Here is a 21,699-nt window from a genome sequence, read left to right on the forward strand (position 1 = left end):
GAAACTAACCTGAGATCCCATTCAACACCCCACTCCTGGTCTTGAATCAGGTTCACAGATCATAAGGGGTGGCACAGAATGAAGTCAAGAGGCAGGATGCCTGGAGTGAAATCCTGACATTTCTCAGCTTGGGACCTCAGCCTAGTGATTTGAACTCTCTGTGCCTGGCTGACTGATCTGCAGGACAAACCATGATGGTAATAGTACCTTACGGAGTTTCAGGGAAAGACTAAGTGAGCCACACCAGATAAAAATTGCTCAGAATAGTCCCTGGCACGTGCTTGAGCATTTAAACAGTGTTAGTGTAATATTTATGGTTGGGGTCCTGTTTCCAAACTGCTAGTGGGTAGGTTAATTCAAATCTTGGTGGTGGCCTGTGATTTGGGGAAGTCCTTTATTAGAAAGCTTTGCAGCCAACTTAATGTTTAAAGGCAGGTGTACATGTGGTTTGGTTGTCTTGTACTATTATTTCTTTGATTTGCCAATTGAAGTCATGAAGACATAAACTATAGCTTACTGCTTTGCAGATTTTTTTTTTTTTTGTCTTTCTCTACAACTGCCTTTCTTAGAGCATTCCCAGATGAACTGCTTAGAAACGTCTCTTTGACGATAATCCCATACCTCTGGAGCATATAAGGACATTCTTAGATATGGGGTCAGAGCATTTTGAGCTAAGAACTAACAAGGCTGCAAGCCTAGACCAGATGGATGGACAGGTGTGGCAAAAGAAAGGACCACAGACACTCAGATGAGCACTTCACCATTTGTAAAATGTTCTCCCTAAAGTCTCTTCAGTTGCCACTAATGAAGATCCCAGCCATCATTTACTGAGGGCTTACTCTGCATTAGGCTTTACCCAGCGTGTATTCTTAACTGTTCTGGTCAACCCTCCAAGCAACCCTAAAGGTAGAGTCTTTTATTATCCCAGTCTTATACAGATAGAAAAATGGAGGCTTAGAAAGTTTAAGTACCTTACCCAAATTCACAGAGTTGAAGATTAAAAGATAGGCATTGAGATGCCAAGGGCCAGACTCCTTATTACTTTGCTACACTGCCCTTCTGAGCTGTCTGTCTAGTCTTTGTTTTGGGCTCCCTGGGGGGATGATTAATTCCAGTGCTTTGTGCAATGGGCCTAAGATCACCAACTTTGCTGCTGGTCTTCGGAGCATCAGTGGGTTCTGTCCTGGAGGCCTTGACATCAACGCAGGAGCAATATTTAGGGCACTACAATGGACAAGATGCTTCTGACTTGCTGCACGTCAGAGAAGAGAGTATAAACTTTGGCAGGCGTAGGGTTGAATCCCAGCTCTGCTGCTTACTAGCATGTGATGCTGGGCAAGCTACTTACCCTCTCTGAGTCTTACTTTGATCACTTGCAAAAATAAAGGTGACATCCACCAAGATCGCTTGCAAGGATAAGAGGTAATGAGCAAGGATCACTTGACACACAGGCTCTTTGTATATGGTAGCTCTTATAACTACTTCTAGGTATATATTTACATGAATGGGAATTTCATGATATAGGGTTATTATTATTATTTTTTAAGAGTATGGTAAAGCTTAAAAAAGGCAGGAGAAAACCCAAGGTGATCTTGAAAGCATCTTGATGCAAACATAAGAAGAGAAAAGGAAGTCAGATCACCTCGGGTAGCTGAGCAGGAATGTTTTCTTCAGTTACTCATTGTGTTTTTTTCACCTGCTGCCAAGCAATGAATGAAAACAAAAGACGTAAAAGGGAGCTGTGGTATCTCCCTCCGTTGTTGATGGGCTCCATAAAGGGGAATTGAAAGCTGGCAGATGTGAGCCGAGAGAGAGAGAGAGAGAGAGAGAGAGAGAGAGAGAGAGAGAGAGATATCCTGGCGGTTGTTTAGAGGAACAAAATTAGTAGCTCGTTGAGAGTCCCTATTTTACTTAGGAAGTTAGTGCCTCTCTTCTATGTGTGAAGAAACATCCCAGGGAGAGATGCTGCAGTGGGGAGGCGGAGGTTTATGTGAACCTGTCAACTCACTCCCCGTAGGTATGTGCTTGCATGTGGGAAGCCAACGTTCGCTCACCATTTGTAAGGCAGGGAAGAGCATGTGACCTGTGTCAGACTAGAGCATGCCTGTCATGTGGGCAAGGAGAAGGAGAGGGGTCTGTAGGAAAGTGTGGGGTGGGGGGAGATTTAGGTAAATCACAGTTGACCATTTTAGGAAGTATTGATTCTTTTTTCCCCCTCTCCATTGCAACCATCCAGAGCACTTAGGCAAGGAAAGAAATAATGTTCTGAGGAGAAACCACTCAGCTTTGGAGCATGCTGCCCTCGGGTCAGGGTTGGCTTAGGGGGTGGATTCCTAGTCCTGATTTTGGCACTTCCCAAAAAGACGGCTAATGCTTGAACCCAGTCTGACAAAAGTATTTTCTGAGGCACTTTCACGGAAGTGATGGTGAAAATCCCTCCCCACCTGCCTGCAATCATCACTGGTCGGCAATTACTATCCTAGTATCACTAATGCTGAAAGAGAGTTTTTTAGATTGGCTGCCAAAGAATAGTGGGGTAGATGCTACTGATGTCTTTATTTGGATCTCCTCTTCTAGAACAAGGAGGCTTACCTGTCCCTTACCGTGAACTTAGGCGTAGTCACGTGCCACAGAATTTTGCCACTGAAATATGAGTGGGGGAATACAAGTCACTTCTGTGTGGAGCTACATATGAGCTGGTGCCTGACTCTTGCACTTTCTTGCCCTGCTTGATCATGGAAGCTCTGCCTGATTGTGAAATCCTCCTAAGATGGTCCCTGAGAGGCTATGATGAATGAAGGGTCACTGCACTGTATATACAGCAAGAATGAGGAACGAACCTTTAGTATTATTCTAAGCCACTAAGGTTTTTGGAGGTGTTTGTTATTGCAGCAGAACCAAGCCCACTCTGACTAGTACAAAAGGCTTAGGAAATAAAAATTCATGCTCTCTAAGAACAGTGATCCTGGGCAGGCTTGGAATCGTGAAAGTGTTTCAGGCACAGATGGGGAACAGGGTGAAAATGTCTTTTCTTTCAACGTAGCTCTATTCAGGTTCTTGATCTTAGAAAATTACTACCATTCAACTTTTTCATGAAGACTGTGGTAAGATTCCCAGAACAAAAATGAAAAGCACCCATCATTTACTTAGATGTACCTAATTGCCAATGAAACGGGGACCATAAAGGACAAAAAGACATTGAAAAGAATGGGATGGGGACAATATCCTAGAGTGAAGGTGCAGCATTAGCAAAGGCATGGCATCCTCAGGGGACTCTGGGCTGACCAGCTAAGCTCTACCCAGGCACTCATCAGCCCCTTGGTCATCCCAGGCATGGAAATAGACTAAAGGATCACCATGACGGAGGTATCTGCCCACCATGAGACCGGCACAGTCCAAGCCTGCCTTTGCATAGCTGTCTCTGGTTTGAAGAATTTCTGCTTTGCAAGATCCATTTTTCTAACCCTGCCATGTCTCAGAATCTGACATTTGGAGTGTTTTCATGGTTTTGTGGGGTAAAACAAGCAAGCTTTTGGGAGTTGTTTGCTTCCTCTGTTGAAGGCTGTGTAAACACAAGGGGTTGGGGTTTTTCTCCTATTTCTGAGGACTACTACCATGGTAGGTAGGAAAGAAAAATCACTGGGAACAGAGTCAAATCTTTTTTTTTTTTTTTAATAAGATTTTATTTACTCATGACAGACACAGAGAGAGGCAAAGATGTAGGCAGAGGGAGAAGCTGGCTCCCTGTGGGGAGCCCAATGTGGGACTCGATCCCAGGAACCCGGGATCACACCCTGAGCCAAAGGTAGAGATGCTCAAAGACTGAGCCACCCAGGCATCCCTTTTTTTGTGTGTTTTATTCATTTTTATGTATGTATGTATGTCAAACCATTTTAAAACTAACCAACCAACCCATGAGGATACCCAAAGACTATGAGAAGGAGATCGAAGCAAATTAGAGACACCTATTTCTGACTCCCAGGCCACGCTGATGTGTAAGTGGTGCCTTGGGCTCTCCGAGCAGTTTTTCTTTTCTTTCTTTTTGTCCATTTACCTATTTGTTTAATCTATTTCTTGAAACTTTTGCTAGGAGACTCAAGCATTCCAAAACTATCATTAAGTTACAGACCAAATTAGAAACTGAGAACAAGGAGGGGCTGAGCAAAGAGGGCAGCATGGAATGCCCAGGATCTCGGCCATTGAGCTAATTAGCCTCACATGAAGGAATCTGACGACTCCTGCAGCCAGCCCTGGAGTGGCAGAGCAGGCAATTCCTGGCTGTTGACCTTTTCCATGAAGCAAACATACGGACATATCTTATTCCAGGGACAAATGCCATGCAGCCATAAGGGGCCAGCTGGGGTCTGCCTCAGGATGAGAGTCTGTGTGTGCTGATGAGGTTAGGTCATCTCAGCAAGGCCTTTGTCCATGGAAGGAGGCAGCCTTCTGGCAAAAGTCCTGGAGAAATTCTAAGGACACAAACTGCCCAGTTTGGAGTCAGACAGGGGCGTGGGGTTTGCATCCTACTAGCTGTGGAAATGAGAATCTTTGGCTTACCGTGTGCCTACTACCTACCAGGCACCATGCTACATGCTTTGCATGATTAACACATGTCATCCACACACAGACCCTCACAGAGAAATGCCCCCAGGACTGCACAACTTGGAAGGGGTGTAGCTAAGATTAAAATGGATGTCTGGGGATGCCTGGGAGGCTCAGTCGTTGAGCGTCTGCCTTTGGCTTAGGGTGAGATCCCGGGGTCCTGGGATCAAGTCCTGCATCGGGCTCCCCACAGGGAGCCTGCTTCTCCTTCTGCCTATGTCTCTGTCTCTCATGAATGAATGAATAAATAAAATCTTAAAAAAAGAATAAGATGGAGGTCTGATTCCAGCACCAGAACCCTGTAGAACTCATCATCTCTGCATAAGAAGAACTCCGCTGTTAAGTGGGATAACAGTAACACCCAACCTCCAAGAAGAATGTTCTAAAGTTCAGATGAGGCCATCTACATACCACTTTAATAAGCGGTCTGTTCAAGGCTGCCATTCTCAATCTCCTGATAAACCCACTGTTAAGGATGGTTGATTTGAGGATTTGGGGCACATTCTGATACCAAGTCCTCCTTTTTTCTAGGTTCTGTTCTGAACGGGTCTCAGCTTTACAAAGGTATCCTACAAAAGCAATTCCAGCAGCACCATCGTTCTTTCCCTGTGCTGTCACAAGAGGCATCTATCCTAAAGAAGAGGAGTATGAGGGAGCCATGCAGGGATCAGACACAGATGTAGAGCAGCAGAACCCTTGGTCTATGCATGGCCAGCTGAGTCCTCCCAGGGGGACTGCCCGCGGGGTCCATCCATCCCATGGCTGGCCTGTTCCTACAACCCACCACCTCCCTACCACACAGACTGCAACCAGCCTTCCTCGCTGGGTCCTCCCCTTTCACCCTGTCTCCTCAGCTGCAGCCAGGCTGCACAGGCACATCCTCTCCTCCATCTGCCCCACCACAAGGGCTCTGCCTCGCCTGCCTCGCCCGCCTGCCCACAGGTTCCAGAACACTGCTTTCTCCAGTCCCCTTTCCCGGCTCTCCGCTGTGTGCCTGGCCCTTTCCATTCATGCTTCAGGACACCCCCTCACAGGTTGGACAGCCCTCAAGAGGGACTCTGTCTTCACTGGTGAAGAAAAAAATACAGGAGGGTGAGCCCTAAAGAATTGAGAACCTCCTTCTCAAAATATAGCCAGGATCCATTCCAGATAGAACAACAAGTTTTAGTCACATGGTTAGAAATCATCAAAATTGCTAGAAACTATAGAATTCTGTCTTGTTCTCCAAGAGAATAAATTATATTCTTCTGCCCTCTACTGGTAAAAAGCAGCATCAGCCCTCCAGGCACCTTCAGCAAGGATGCAAACAAAAGATGGTGACTCACAGAGAATCCTTCCCTATCTTAGAGACCCACTGGATGGGATTTCCGCTATTCACTTGTGTGTGTGTGTTGGGGGGGGGGGGCGGGGGTTGCCATCAGCAAGATGTCCAGCTGGACCAGGAATGCGCCCATCTGTCTTACAGCCAGGGAGGTTTCAAATTGCCGGTGATCTAGAACCACAGATGATGTCGATTAACTCAGGGCCCTGATGGGTGAAGAAAGATGCTGACCACCCGGGACTGTGGGCAGGACTCCAGACTGAGGGAAAAGCCCGAAGCAAATGAATAGCACACCGAGGGGGACCATGAATGAACTGGCTCAGCCCCTCCAAATCCTTGCCCACCCCTTGATCATTCCAGCATACAGAAAAGATGCTATTTCATTCCCAGCGGGACTCCTGACGAAGGGGCTGTGAAGTGGAAATGCCCATGGGCTTACTCAGGAGCCCTGGGTTCTATACAGATACACCCGTTGGACCTGTTTCCTCATCTGTACAATGAAAGGGCTGGAAGAGAATGATCTGAGGTTCCTGGCTCAGAGGTTCTGGTAACTCATAGGCCTTGATCCAAGGGAGCCCCTACTAATATGCTGAGGGTAGTTCTGCCTGAGTGCTTGGCCTCTTCTTCCAGGCAGCCTTCCCAATTGCATGGGGTGGGTGCATCCCCTTCCTTCACTGTTTTTTGCCTAAACAAGCAAGATGGTAGCCGCCTGCCACTGTGTATTGTTTCCCTGACCAGGCCACCCCTCATCCCACTCGCCAGGAGTATGGTTCAAAGGGTCAACCAGCTGCTGCAAAAGAGCAATATCCAATCACACTTCCTGAACAAAGCCAGCATTTTAAAAGAATAAGTAAATAAGGCTGCCTTTGATTCTTTTCTTTCCCCCCACTTGCAAATTTGTAACATCATTAGGTACAAGTAAATATATCAGTGGGATTAATGGAGTGAATCACAAAGTGACTTGATTGGATTTAAAACCACATTATTTCTTTGGAGTGAATTAGTAAATTTAGCACTGTCAGGAGATGATGGATTGAGAAGCCAGGGACTGAGCTCTTATTGATTCTGAGAATAGATCGGTATGGGGAGGAGAAGTTGGGATGGCTTCCCGTACTCTTTTCTCAGAGAGAAAGGAAACATGGCTTCTCTGCTCACTGAACTGCACAGAAATAGAGCGTTCTGTTGGGGGCTCACAGTCAACCCATGACCACATATGGCAGGTAGTATCTCAGATGGCCTCCCACGATCCCACCCCCTAGGATGACATGTCACTTCTGAGACAAGGTTATAAATGAACCATGGCTTTTGTCTCAGATGCTCTCTCCCCACTTCTTTTGGGTTGTTTGCTCCAGGCCTGTCGACAGCCTTGGGAATGAATTTAGAAGTTGGATTTCCTCCAGTTGAGCTTTGGGATGAGTAGAGACCACATCAACACCCTGACTACAGCCTCATGAGGGACCTCGAATCAGAATCACCCAGCCAAGCTGCTCTGGATTCCAGACCCACAGAAATACACTGGGATATAATATTATAAACACCTCCCCGGTATTGTTTTAAGTCACTAAGTTTGGGGTAATTTGTTACACAGCAAGAGAAGACTAATAAACCATGTGACTTCTGTTTTAGCCACTGAAACATGAGGAGAAGCTTCCAGAAGCAATGTGCAACTCACCATGGCCTAATTTCCTGGAGTAACCATGATGAGCCAAGTCTCACCCTCCCCAACACTGCCAGTCTGTGCTGGTTTTACAGTGCACCCAAGAAGTAAACTTTGGTTGTATAAAACCACTTGAGGTTTGGGAACTGTGTGTTACCACTGCAACACCTAGCCTAGGTTAACTAGCCCACTGCTGGATCAAAGGGTAGCCCCATGAAACAGATATAATTCTTGTTACCCTTAATTTACAGATGAGGAAGATCCATATTTGAGGAATAAAACCAACTATGGGGTTATTTAGCCTCTGGGTAGACACTGGAGCCCAGACCATTTGAGCCTACACTCAGGTTCTTTCCTTTGATATTTGGTGAACCAGTAGATTGAGGTCCAAGTCCCAAGGATACCCCTTAGAAGGAGGGCTTTAGAACCCAAAGGCTGAAGGTTCCTTATAATGGTGGACATATAATGGGTTGTGGTAAGAAATTGAGATATACTCCTTACTTGTGTCAATAAAGACAGCATCCACGTAGATTTTGGTACAGAAAGAGCCCAGGATAAATCCACAGGCTGGTCCAAATACCAGCATCGTGAACAGGATTCCTGAAAGAAGAAGATGAGACAGAGATTAGATTTAAAAAGAAAAAAAGGCAGAAGCCATTCAATGAGCAAAACAGTCAAAGATCAAGGCTGTTATATTTCACATTGATCAGATGAGAAATCAGATTATACAAATGACATTACAGGAATTAGTCTAAAAATCCTAGAGGGGAAAAGCTAGTGCTGAAGCATTGTTATGAAGGAATTCTATAGTTTGAGGGAAGTTGCTCTGAAATATCTGTGGGCCCTGAATGCAGGTATTTTTTTAGAGGACTCTGTCCCATACCGTATCAACCATATTAAAATATACCCACGTCTGTATTAAGTTGTTTCTGTCCTAAACATTTTTGAAATGATTTTTTATAATTTTGCTTTCACATCTATTTGGCTTTCTGCAATTCATTTAATTTATGGTTGGCTAATATTTCTCAGCACTCATTGTACAAATTCAGGAATTGCTGTGAAGTGAGAAAAGTCAAAGCCACAAATTATTTTCAAATGTAATGAAATGTTTATGGGCATTAAATTCAGCAAAAAACAGAGTTGACATAATGGTATGCTTTGAGAACATTTAAATAGATGTTTTATTAATTTGAATTCTGCAGATCTCCCTCCTATATTTTGGAGTTGCTATCTATTGTCTTAATAGTCGTTCAAGACTTAACCTTTATTACAGGACTTGAGAAGATGGTAATAGGCACGAACAGGTGGACATAATATGTGGGATTTTGAACAACCCCTTCTATTCATTCTGGAAAAGTACTGAGTCCAAACTAAAACACACAGGCTGCATCTATGTAACTAAATTTCGGTTTGATAGAAAATTCCATGAGCAATGACAGTTCCCAAGGCCCTGAGAATAAAAACAGGAGTGAAGAAGGGGCCCTTCCTGCAAGAAGCTGGCTGCCGGTGAGGACAAACAGTATGTGGGTCCCTTCAACCCCCAGCAGATAGCCCAAAAGAGAGGTGTTAACAGGTCCATGAGGGTGCATGAAGAATAAGGTTGGAGATGAATTCAACCAAAGGGAATGTGAGTCAGTGGAGGGTACTTCTGGTCTGCCTAAAGGTGTAGACTGACTTATTCTGATTTCCCTCGGCGATATCAACAGGAACCACTCAAATAATCAATCAATCAATCAATCAATTAATATTTATCAAGCTTTTTTTTTAAAAAAAGTGATCTTATTTATTTATTCGTGAGAGACACAGAGAGAGAGAGAAAGAGAGAGAGAGAGAGAGAGGCGCAGAGACACAGGCAGAGGGAGAAGCAGGCCTCATGCAGGGAGCCTGACATGGGACTCGATCCCGGGTCTCCAGGATCACACCCTGGGCTGAAGGCAGGCACTAAACCGCTGAGCCACCAGGGCTGCCCTATCAAGCTTCTTCTATGTGCCAAGAAATAGTCTTGGGAATGGAGACTCAGCACTGAACCAGTTAAGTATCTTGGCCTTCCAGAGCTCAATGACTTGGAGGTGAGGAGAAGTATAAACAGAAGCTCAACTGGTCTATAAATGCTTGGCAAAGGAAGCCATGTCTTCCTAGTTAATAGACAGAAACCTAGGCCCCAAAGGAATCAATCACTTGAAGACAGCTTACAAGGAATGTTGTTTGATAGAAGAAAGAATGAAAAGAGGATGGTTTATATCATGGATTTGGGGTAGAATCCACTCTCAGTGAAATCCTATTCTGATTTGGAACAATCTAGAATTTCTAGAGTCTCAAAAAAATATCTGTTCCCATAGCTGCCCAGAGACCCCCAATCCCACAATTATTCCTGTTTCTAAGAATCTCAAGAGAAGCAATATCTATTTTTATTAGAACACGGACTCTGGTATGTCACAACTTAGATTAAGATAACCAAACCAAGGAAGTTAAGTTGGGGGTATCACTGGACAATTCTAGAATATGAGGATCTCTTAGATATGGACTAGAATTACAGATATGGTCCTTAGCATGGTAGGGCTGGGGATCAGAGCTACTCTTGGCCCCATTCCCTGGAAGGAAAATGAAGCAGAAAGAGATGCTGAGGAAGATCCAGGGGGCAGGGGTGGGGGCAAGGACTGGGGGGTGTCTAAGACAAGAGCAGCACCCAACATAGCCTAAAGGGATTTCTGCTTCAGGGCAAAACTGTGAAGCCAGCCATGTCCTCCTGTCCAGGCTATAGGCTGAGGTGAGTGACTGGTCAGCTACTGGTACTCTAAAGATGGCTCAGCAAGCAACCTATCTGCTCAGGCAGTTTCAGAGGAAGAGACATAGGGGACAGGAACACAATTCTCCTGCCATGGGTACTACAATGACCTTGCTGATTCCCCGTTAATATTCCAGCAGCTGCTCGAACCGCCCCCCAGCCCCAGCAACCCCCACAACTCATAATAATATGCCTTCTTTCCTGCCAAATAAAACCCCCAATCAATGTAATAATCACCGATGCATCACCTCCAGATTGAGTAACACAAATTATAGCCAATATTTAACAAGTCAAAGGACTAAGCTTTTAGTATCTTTGGAAGAAACAGTTGATGTGCTGAAGAAGTTGTGGAGATTGTACTGTTACCACCTCCCTCACCTGGGGGCAGTAGAAAGTGTGGACAGGCCAAACATCCTGGAAGAGCTGGGGACCCCAGGTCTGGGCCTCCTGCCCTTGTACCAGCTCTGACACAGAAAAAGGGGCATCTGTCAAGCTCGGCTGCATGCAGGAGCCCCATGGGACCCACACAGGCCAGCCATCCTTTCTGGCAGCTCGGGCAGGCAGAGGCCTACCGTGAGATGCCATGCCCCAAGGCAGCTTCTCCATCAGCCAAGAACATCTCTCATTCTGGTTCCTGGAGGAGAAGACAAGGGTTTCCAAGCTGTTGGATTGGGGCTTTCCATTTTAACAAGATGAAGTTCTCCCCCAAAACCAGAGAAACCTGATAGGGCCCAATTCCAAAAACCAATGAAAGATACAGAACACATGTGTCTTTGTATGAAGGGCTGAAATCTCTGGCAGCATTTTTTGTTTTATTTTGTTTTTCTTTGAGAGAGAGAGAAAATGAATAGGGAGAGGAGGAGAGGTAGAGCCCCTCAAGCAGACTCCTCACTGAGCAGAGAGCCTGACAAGAGGCTCGATCTCAAAACCCATGAGATCACAACCTGAGTTGAAAACCAAAGTCAGACATTCAACCACCCGAGCCACGCAAGCTTCTTTCTAAGCAGCTCCTCTCAGAGAGATGTTAAAGAAAGCTCTAGCAACAATGAGTTCTCGTATCTTTTCCAAGGAGCAATCCAGTAGAGATGGTGGAGGGGGTCTTCAAGCATCAGGAAACACCCTTTTTCTACCTCAGCGAGATCTTAGGAAAACAACTCAAATAAAGCAGTATGGCAGAGCACACCCCTGGGCTTTGAGGGGAGGTTGTTCCCCCGAGAGGGTAGGAGGCAGGCCATGATCTTAGAGAGGGGAGGGAGAAAGGGAAAAAGAATCTTTTTTTTTTTTTTTAAGATTTTATGTATTTATTCATGAGAGACATAGAGAGAGAGAGGCAGAGACACAGGCAGAGGGAGAAGCGTGCCCCATTGCAGGGAGCCTGACGTGGGACTTGATCCCAGGACTCCAGGATCAGGCCCTGGGTGGAAGGCAGCGAGCGCTAAACCACTGAGCCACCCGGGCTGCTCAGGGAGAGAGAATCTTAAGCAGATTCCACACCCAGCACAGAACCCAATGCAGGGCTCAATCTCACAACCCCAAGATCTTTTTTGTTTGTTTTTGTTTTGTTTTGTTTTGTTTTGTTTTACAACCCCGAGATCTTGACCTGAGCTGAAATCAAGAGCCGGACGCTCAACCCACTGAGCCATGCAGGCGCCACTTGCCCTTAGTATCTTAATTATATTTTTCACAGAGCCCTGAGTCTAAAAGAAATACCTGGCAATGGACTTCTGAATGTGTTTCCTTGCTCTCCTTTCGATTCACCCTCCTAGGCTGTGATCTTGTGCTTGTTTTTTTTTTTTTTTTTTTGTGCTTGTTTAATGAACCAATGCACATGTTGTGCCCAAACAGACAGGAAAAAGACTGTCCACCACGAAAATCCACAATCCTGGTGTCAAACAGTAGGCGCCTCCGGGACAGGAGAGGAGGTGCTTCATGGCCCGGTGCTGCCCCCTGCTGCCCGCCGGACTCAGGAACACGGGAGGGGAGGGGCGACGGGGCTTACAAAAGGAGACACAGGAAATATTAAAAATAAAATAAGTTTTTTCTTTTAATTTACGTGTATTATTTTTTCAGACATTTACTAAGTAGTTTGAACTTAACTGCTTGATAAACAGCATTGCCAGGTATTTCTTTCAGACTCAGGGTTCTGTGAAAAATATAATTAAGATACTAAGGGCAAGTGGCTCCTGCATGGCTCAGTGGGTTGAGCGTCTGGCTCTTGATTTCAGCTCAGGTCAAGACCTCAGGGTTGTGAGATTGAGCCCTGCATTTGGGTTCTGTGCTGGGAGTGGAATCTACTTAAGATTTTCTATCCCTCTCTCCCTCTCCTCTCTTAAAGGGGGTGGGGGGAGATACTAAAGGCACAGTGAACTAAGAAAGTTTGAAAACTTCTGGTACAAACTTGTCACCCAAACTGCAGATTAGCACTGGCCATCCTTGGACACCGGAGAAGAACAGATGAACTGGACAAGGATTTTGTTCTCAAGAAGCTTGCTGCCATCCTGCAGAGACTTTCAGCCATTTGTAATCATTCAAAATCCATAATGGCACCTACGAGGTGCCAGGCACTGTGCTACCAGCTGGGACACAGCATGAACAAAACAGACAAAATTCCCTGCTGGGGATTTTTCCTGTGGAGTTTGTGTTGTGGAAGAAAGGCCATAAACTAGCCAACCTGCCATGCTGTACTCAGGGGTAGTACCAAAGAGGAGAGTGCATGATGGTGTAGGGCTACAGAAAGACCTCGCGGGGCACCAAGTCTTAGATGTAACACACAGCACGGTGTCAGATGTGCTACCAAGCTGGGCCCACTGTATGGGAAGCAGACTAATGGCCCCCAAAGACATACCTGTCCTAATCTTTAGAATCTGTGCCTGCTAGCTTAAATGACAAAAGAGAATTAAGGCTAAGATGGAATTAAGGTGGCTCACCAGTTGACTTAAAGGGATTATACTGATTATCCCCAAAGACCCAATCACACGGATCCCGTAAATGTGGAAGGCGAAAGAAGAGACAGAGTCAGAGAAGGAGATGACACAACCAGAGACATGGCATCCTGAGCAGGACGTGACTAGCCACTGCTGGCTTTGAAGATGGAGGAAGAAGTTATGAGCCCAGGAACAAGGACCGCCTCTCAAAGCTGGAAAAGGCAAGAAGATAGATTCTCCCTTCCAGAAAGGATCCTCCAGAGGACGACAGCACTGCCGACACCTTGATTTTAGCTCGGTGAAATCCACTGCAGACTTCTGACCTCTAGAACTATCAGATCATATATTTGCATTATTTTAAGCCACAAAATTTGTGGTAACTCATTATAGCAGCAATAGGAATCTAATGTAATTATTAATCAAATTGGAGTAAATTCTCAGATCTTGCAACTATGAATATCCATGTGACTCTCTGAGAACAGGACATTGAATGAAGTTCTTTAATTACTTGACCATGAAACATTTTTTTGTGGGACATTTTTCAGTGCTGGTGTCGACTGGGCCACAGTCAGAGAAGCTGGGAAGAGACCCCAAGCCCTATGAGACAGAGATGGTGCTCTAGTCTTCTTTCTATTCCTAGATTGGCCTAGTGTAACAAAAAGTTAGTTCCCTGGCTGCAGAAAGGTGCAGGAAAGCAAACACTGGCTGTCACCATGCCCGAGCTCAGCCCCCATCCTGCTATTTCCCTGGACAGCACGCTCTGCACGCGTCTCTCTCAGTGTTGGGGACCCTCCCATCCAAGTGCCTCCTTCGACATACGATGAGCCAAGAGGACTCAAAGGACCGAACGGGTCTGGCCAGATGTGTAGAAGCCGAAGAATTTGGAAAATCCAAATGGAGACTTCAATTTAGAATGTGCTGGCCCAGGAAGAATGAGTCAACTTAATTATATTACTGATACATGATAATTAATAAAAGCATTAAAAAATTTTTTTGTGTGTTTGGGTAATGTGACACACTGATTCTAATTTATTTATACAAATTAGAAGGTCAAGAGTAGCCTAGATACCTTTGAAGAAGAAGAAGAATCAAGACTTGCCCTGCTGAATATCAGGACTTCTTTGTATTTTATTTCCAGGTCTTCTTTTTAAAGCTGTAATGATGAAGACAGGGAGTTTCTGGCTTAAGGAATAATGAATATACTGATAAAAGCAGAAGAGCAAGCCCAGAAACAGAGCCACACTTATGTGGACAGCTGATTTATAGCAAAGTGTGCATACAAAGCAGCAAGGGGAAAAGATGATCTTTCCATAAATGGTGCTGGGACAACTCAAAATTACAGTGGGGGGGGGGGGGCGGGGGCGGGGAGCCAGACTCACAACACATGCAGAAATCAATTCCAGGCAGATCAGAGACCTGTGTGAAAAGCAAAGCAATAAAGCTTCTGAAAGATAACAGACAAAAATACTGTCTTGATGTAGGAAGTAGGGAAAGCTTTCTTAAACTAAACAAAGAAAGCACTAGTCATTATAAGAAAAGCTGGATAAATTGGTCTACATTGAAATTAAGAAGGTTATTCATCAGATTCACCCAAAGAGCCCACTGACAACGTGAAAATGTGGGGAAATATGTGTATAACATACATCCTCAAAAAACGCAGACAAGAATCAGAGAGCTCATGTCTAGACTATATAAGAACTGCTACAAATTCATGAAAAAAAAGACAAAGCAGTTGAAAAGGGGACAGAAATCTTAACAGGTACTTCACAAAAGAAGGAATTCAAATGAATAATAGACTAGGACAAGATATTCAACCTCCTGAGAATTCAGGGATTTGCGCATTACAACCCAATAAAATGTCCTTAACCTTCTCAGCTGGTTAAAGAGTTTTGACCATACCAACTGTTGGCAAGGATGTGGGGCATCTGGGACTCTTGCACGCTGCTGGTAGGAGCGTAAACTGGACAATCCCTTTGACAAAACTTTGACAGTATCTGGAAAACTCAAGATGACCCACAATTCCTAGGGAAACACCTACAGAAAGTCTGACACATCCTGGGAGACACATTCAAGAATGCTCGTATGGAACTGGAGACCATCCCATACCCACCAATAGTGGAACAGAGAAACCAACTATCCATACTCTGCAATCACTGTAAAGCAAAGAAAACAAATCATTGACAACATGGATGAGCCTTCAAACAGACAATGCCGAGCAAAAGAACACAGGGGAGGATGCATACTGGGGTGACTGCACTTATCCAGAACTCGGAGCAGTAAAATTAAACTAGTTAGCGATATATAACGAGGTAGTCAGAGTAAAAACAAAAAAGGGGAAATGAATATTGTACAAATTATGATCCAGAGGAGACAAGGCATGGAGGGAGGCAACAGGAGGGTGGGGCAGGGGTGGTTCTGGGGTGCTACTTTTGTGCCTGGTCTGTTTACAGGTTATATGAATGCTTGTTTCACAACAATCTGTTAAAGTATAATGTTTTCCGCACAAAGACATGACTGCTACATTTCTGACATATCTATGCATCTGTAACATAGGTACCTATATACAAATACTCGTTTTCTCAAAGTGAATCAAGGGAATCTCAGGAACCCTCCGAGAAAACCAAAGACTTCCCCTGAAGTGATCTTTCATTGTGTCGAGCCCAGAGCCCTCACCTCCGCCCTTCCCCTGCCCTGCTCTCAGAAAGACTGCATGACCATCCCTCTCCACCACCAACCCATGCCCCCCTCCCCGCCCATGGAAAGTAATGAGGATGGCACCTGGGAAGGACAGTGTTGGCCTCCCCTGGCATCTGTGTGTCTGAGAGCATAGTATAAATGCTATCTGCACCTCAGCTGCACCTCCATAACATGGGCTCACAACAACCCCCTCCCTTCTTGGGGGCCTCTGAGGGTCAAATGCTTGTGTGCACAAAAAAAATGCTCCAGGTAAGTTCCTGGAACACCGATGTTCTCAAAAAACATTAGCTGTCAGCTATTCTTCTCATAGGACCCGCCAGTAGCAGGATTTTCTTTTCTGCTTGCTGAGTTTTACTTTTTTGGTTAATTTAGGTGGGAGATGCTTAACTGAATATGGAAAATACAGAATCATATAACAAAAACACTTCTTTCGCCTGTTTCCTTTTGGACATTACAGTATTCAAAATGTGTTTTTGCATTAGTGAGACCAGACAGATTAATGTAAAAACAAAACCTCTTCTCCTCATTTGAAAAGAAACACATGCTTACTGAAGAGTGCTGTGAGACTATAGTGGGGATGGAGAAACACCCCACATAGTGGCCAAGAACACAGAGCCTGGAACTGGCCAGAGTTGGCACTCGGTAGCTGTGTGAGCTTGGGAAAGGGACTGACTTTCTCTGGGCCTCCATGCTCTCACCTGAGGCCGGGGATCATAATGGTACCTGCCCCACAAGGTTGTTTCAAAGTGTAAGTGATCAGTGCATGTCCAGGGCTTTCCATAGCACCCAGCATATGGGACGTGCTTAATAAAATTTGCTATTATTATTATAAAGAAGATGGCACAAACCACCATCTCTCATACCACCCAGACAGGAACACTGATAATTCATTTAGATATTCCCTCCCCGTCTGGCCCCATATAGAAGTTAATTTTTTAAGAATTATTAAAAGAAATATACAACAGAAAGCATGGAAACAAATTATAATATTTTCTAGAGTATTTTTAAGAATAGAATTCTCTATTTAAGTATTATTTAAGGCACAGAGAGATAGGGATTTCAAGGGCCAGACATTTCTCTGCTGCTCTCACGGGGATGGGGAAGAAAAAGCTAATACGCTCTGGAACCACAGTGCCCAGCACCCAGACCTGGCTCAAGATCCCTCCCTGGCCATGAGGGAGGGCACCCAAGGACACGGTGATCTCATGTGACAGCAATGACTTCTTAGCAGTGACTGTGAGCACTGAGCAGGGCAGGGGAAGGGCGGAACGGAGGGCTCTGGGCTTGACAGAATGAAAGATCACTTCAGGGCAAGTCTGGTTTTCTCTGAAGGGTTCCTGAGAGTCACTTGATACAATTTGGAGAAAATGAGACATTCTCTCCAGCAGTATCTTATTGGGCTAGTACATGCAGGTGAGCGCTTCATCTTCTTTTGAAAGGAAAGTGGTCTCATCAATCCTTTGCTTTTGTCTGATTAAAAAAGAAACAGATTCAGAAAGCAGAACAATTTACTATTATCATACCATCTTGAGGCAATCACTTTCAAGTCTTTACCCCTTCTGATGAACTTACAGTCAAGCAAAAATTCTCACGACCACTTGATAAGGTACATGTTATGATACTTTTTTTGCACGTGAAAAAAACGGATGCTCAGAGAGGTTAGTCAATTGTCTCAAGGCTACACAGCTTCTACATGGTAGAGGTTAAGTTTGAACTCAGACCTCTAGGATCATCTAAGTTCTTAGAGACAGAAGAGTCAGGACATGATGGTACAGCAATGAAGCTCTTGAAATCCACCAGACCTAGCCTGGGATCCTGGTTATGCTTCTCAATTTCTGAATGACTCATTTCCCGACTCTGAGTCTAGGAATAAGAATAACTACCTTGCAGAACAAGGAAAATGAGATGCAATGCATGCAAAGCTTCTGGTGCCTGGAACGTAGTAGATGCTTTCTAGAATTTTCCTTCCATCTCAGGGATGATGAGCCCAAGAAGGGAGGCCTGCATGGCTGGTCTCCCCTAGACATGTGTCTCAGTCTCTTTGGCTGGATTCTGTAATTTTAACCGTGGATGGTCCCCTCAAGTGGGCAGTGGAGGAAGCTCGGGCTGGCTGTGGCTTCTTCCCACTAGAGGGCAGTGCTGGCCCAAAAAAGAGAGAGCCCTGCCTCAAACGTCCCTGTCCTCCCCTTCCTGACAACTAAAGCCTCAGTCCGAGTGAGTGTTGCTTTTCTCATCACCCACTTGCCTTCAGTGCCCTCAATTTATACAAATGTATTCTTCCGTGTTGGAATCTGCAGGCAGAAATTTCTCCCCTTAGAAGGAACATTCTGCATCATACGTGCATGAATAAAACATGATCCATAAACAGTAGGAGGCCTGCAAAACATGCAATACATATTTATCTGGTGCCTGCTGCCAGGAGCCTGGCAGTTTACATAACTGACCTTGCTTATCTCTGAGGGGGGAGATGGAGGGGAAGAGAGGATGAGGACGCGAGCAGTCACTGAACACAGACCATGGGCCAGACCCTGGATGCAATTCATGTAACAGAATTACCCTCATTGCACGGTTTACAAACAAAAGCCCAATGTTAGCTGCTATGTGCTGGAGCCAGAGCTTACGTGTCCCTTCCCACAGCATCCTACTGGTGCCCCTTAGGGCAGCTAGATCATGAGGTCTCAAAGTTGGCGGCACATTGGAAAATACTCGTGTGTACATCCCACCCCTAGGATGTGATGTTGGTGGTCTGGGAGCACAGCTCAGGCACTGGATTTTTTTCAAGTTCCTCAGTCCTGTGCAGCCAGGTTGAGCAGCTCTTATTTCACTGACCTTGACCAAGGAACCAGTTGGTAGCAAATGCATCTGGGCACGTAGGAAAAGGAAGGATGCAAATGTTATCTGATGTCAGCCTGCAAGGTGGAGGGGTAGCTGGACACCGGGCGTGGCCAGGCTCAGGTCACGGAGCTGGTGGCAGAACCTGAACTCTCAGCCCAGATGCCAGAAGAACTGTGAACTGGACCACAGAACACTGCCTGCCGTACCTGGGGTGGCCCCTAGCGCAGTCTGGTTTCCAGGCCTTACTTCTGTGTGTCCCCTACCCAGATTCCCCCTCTCCTCCAGGCCCTGAACAGTAAGCCAAAGGTCTACACTCCATTCAAAGCCTGTGCCTTCAATACCACCTCCTCCAAGGGGCCTTCCCAGATCTCCTCTCTTCTTCCTTCTCCTTCCGTCCTCTGCCACAGCACCTAACCTGAGGCTTTTTCTACAGGTCTGCTTACAGTCTACCTGGATGCAAAAATAAAGTTCCATGTCATAGGTATCCATGTCATAATAACTACAGGCTCAGGAAAGACAGAGACTTTATTTTTAAAAAATACACACTCTGGTTTTCCATAGGGGTGATGCAGCCCTTTACCTGGAGGAGGAATCAAGTGTTTGGTGAACTGTGAACTGATTACTACCCAGGCCTGGGACAGGTGGGAGGTCCTGGCATTAGGCAAACTGTGCCTCTAAGGTCATGCTACAAGGCCAGGCTTCCTTGGGCTTCTAAGGAAGGATCTGCACCTGGTCAAACCAACAGGAGTGGGAAATCTTGACTTCTCACCTAACAGAAGCTTCTCTTCCTCCCCTTCTGCCCAGCAGGGCCTCATCGTAGCGAGGGCACAGGTCCCTTGCTAACCAGTATGTGGGCATCCTGATATGATGCCCTGAGGGAGGAACTCACTGTCAGCAGCAGCCAGGTTGTGGCTCCCTGGCCAGTGCCTCTGGGGACTGATGTGTCAGAGCTGGGACCACCATCAAACTCTCCTGTAGCTTTCTCCATACATGACAGGTACTAAGGGTAGGGCTGGAGCTGGCTGACTCTTCAAAGCAAGTGAGAGCATGCCTGACCCCCCCGCCCCCCTCCCCCACACACTCCGTGTTAGCCCCTGTTAAACCCTGGGGTCCCTGAGATTGCACTGGCTGATGAAATGAGAAATGCAGCTGGTGGGGTGAGGGCCAGGAAGCCATGAGCCATGCCAGCAGGAAGCCCACCCAAATCAGCAACAGGCTGCCCCTTCCTGAAGGGCCCACATCCTGTCTGCCAGCCAAGGAGCGTCTGACCAGCAGCTCTCTGAGGTCACAGGGTGGCTTCCTGTTGTTCCCACTCCCAGTCTCCAGCAAGGGGACAGTGGAGAGAGAGAGATAGTAGGGCCTGGAGTCCAGCGCCTGGGCTTCCACTTGGCTGGAGTGGATCACGCATGGACCTGCAGCAGCCCCTGGCCACACTCAAGGCACTCTGCCTCTCTTAGCTTTGGCAACTCCGGCTGTAAAATGCATACTCCGAAATCCATCTGTTGAAGTCCTGACCCCCAGACAGACCTCAGGATGTAGCTGTGTATGAGGACGGGACCTTGATTTTATTTTTTTCTTGAGGACAGGACCTTTAGAGGAGTGGTTAAGTTAAAATGGGGCCATTAGGGTGGACCCTAACCCAAAAAGACGCCTAGGGGGCTCAGTCAGTGAAGCATCTGACTCTTGGTTTCGGCTCAGGTCATGATCTCAGGGTCATGAGATTGAGCCCCAAGTCGGGTTCTTCACTCAGTGCGGAGTCTGCTTAAGATCCTATCTGTCCCTCGGCCCGTCGCACCTTCTCTTTCTCTCTCTTTAAATAAATTGTGTTAAAAAGAGGCAAAATCAAAAGAACCGGTATCCTTATAAAAAGAGGAGATGCTCAAAGAAAACACATGTGAGGACCCAAGGAGAAGGCGGCCATCAGCAAGCCAAAGGAAGGGGCCTCAGGAGAAACCCACCCTGTGGACACCTGATTTTGGCCTTCCAGCCTCCAGAACTGTGAGACCTAAGTGTCTGTGGTACTTCACCATGACAGCCCTAGTGACCAACACACCTCCCAAGACTTGGATGAGGATCACATGTGACGATGCAGGAGCAAGTACTTGGAAACCACTGAGTGCCACCCAAATGGTGTGGTGCCTTTGACACATAGGGTGAAGCACAGACATCAATGAAGCTGTGCCAGGACGCCCCAGGTGTTGGGATGAGATCAGCACACAGCACCCTGGTTAGGACTGGCAGGATGTGAAACTAGCAGGCAGGACTGTCTGTATGGGATCCTTGTCTGTTACCTCTGACCTCTCCCTGTGCCCAGCCAGGGACAGCTTCCAAAACACATCTGCTGGGGACACCGCAGGGAGCTGCTTCTCTCCCTCTGCCTGTGTCTCTGCCTTTCTCTGTGTCTCTCATGAATAAATAAATCAAATCTTAAAAAAAAAAAAAAATACATCTGTTGAATGGTGCACATGTGACCAGGGTGAGCTTGAGTGCAGTAGAAGAGCAGCAGAAAAATCACAGGAGGGGAACACCCCATTCATAGTTTGGGGGGGCGGAGGGCTGAATTTGAAGTAGGACCATTGGTGGGGGTGGTGACGGTGGTGCTGATGCAGAGACAGCAGAGGGCCCTGGACCAGCACATTCCATGCACTATCTCACTGCATCCTTAGGATGACCTTGTCAGCAGATACACACCCCTGGTACACATCGGAAAACTGAGGCACAGAGAGCTGAAGTCACTTGCCCAGTGACACACATGCCATAAGTGGGAAGCAGACATAAGAACAAAGATCAAGGGTTTAAGGGCAGCAAGGAAGGATGGGAAAGGTGGCCCAGGACAGAGGCCGGAGCCCTAGGACATCAAGCCGGCAGCAGAAGGTGG

At 46.2% G+C, this 21,699-nt stretch overlaps 1 protein-coding gene across 2 annotated transcripts in view; it reads right to left on the reverse strand.

Annotated features, from left to right (window-relative positions):
- SLCO3A1 (solute carrier organic anion transporter family member 3A1) overlaps positions 1 to 21,699 on the reverse strand; it is a 303,202-nt gene that overhangs the window by 68,476 nt on the left and 213,027 nt on the right. For both annotated transcript variants that reach the window (XM_072798748.1, XM_072798744.1), the window contains exon 3: positions 8,082 to 8,180. In XM_072798748.1, coding sequence (XP_072654849.1) covers positions 8,082 to 8,180 — 99 coding nt within the window. The remainder of the gene's footprint in view (positions 1 to 8,081; positions 8,181 to 21,699) is intronic.

The sequence above is a fragment of the Canis lupus genome, chromosome 2 (genome assembly GCF_048164855.1).
Source record: "Canis lupus baileyi chromosome 2, mCanLup2.hap1, whole genome shotgun sequence".
Classification (NCBI taxonomy): Eukaryota; Metazoa; Chordata; class Mammalia; order Carnivora; family Canidae; genus Canis; species Canis lupus.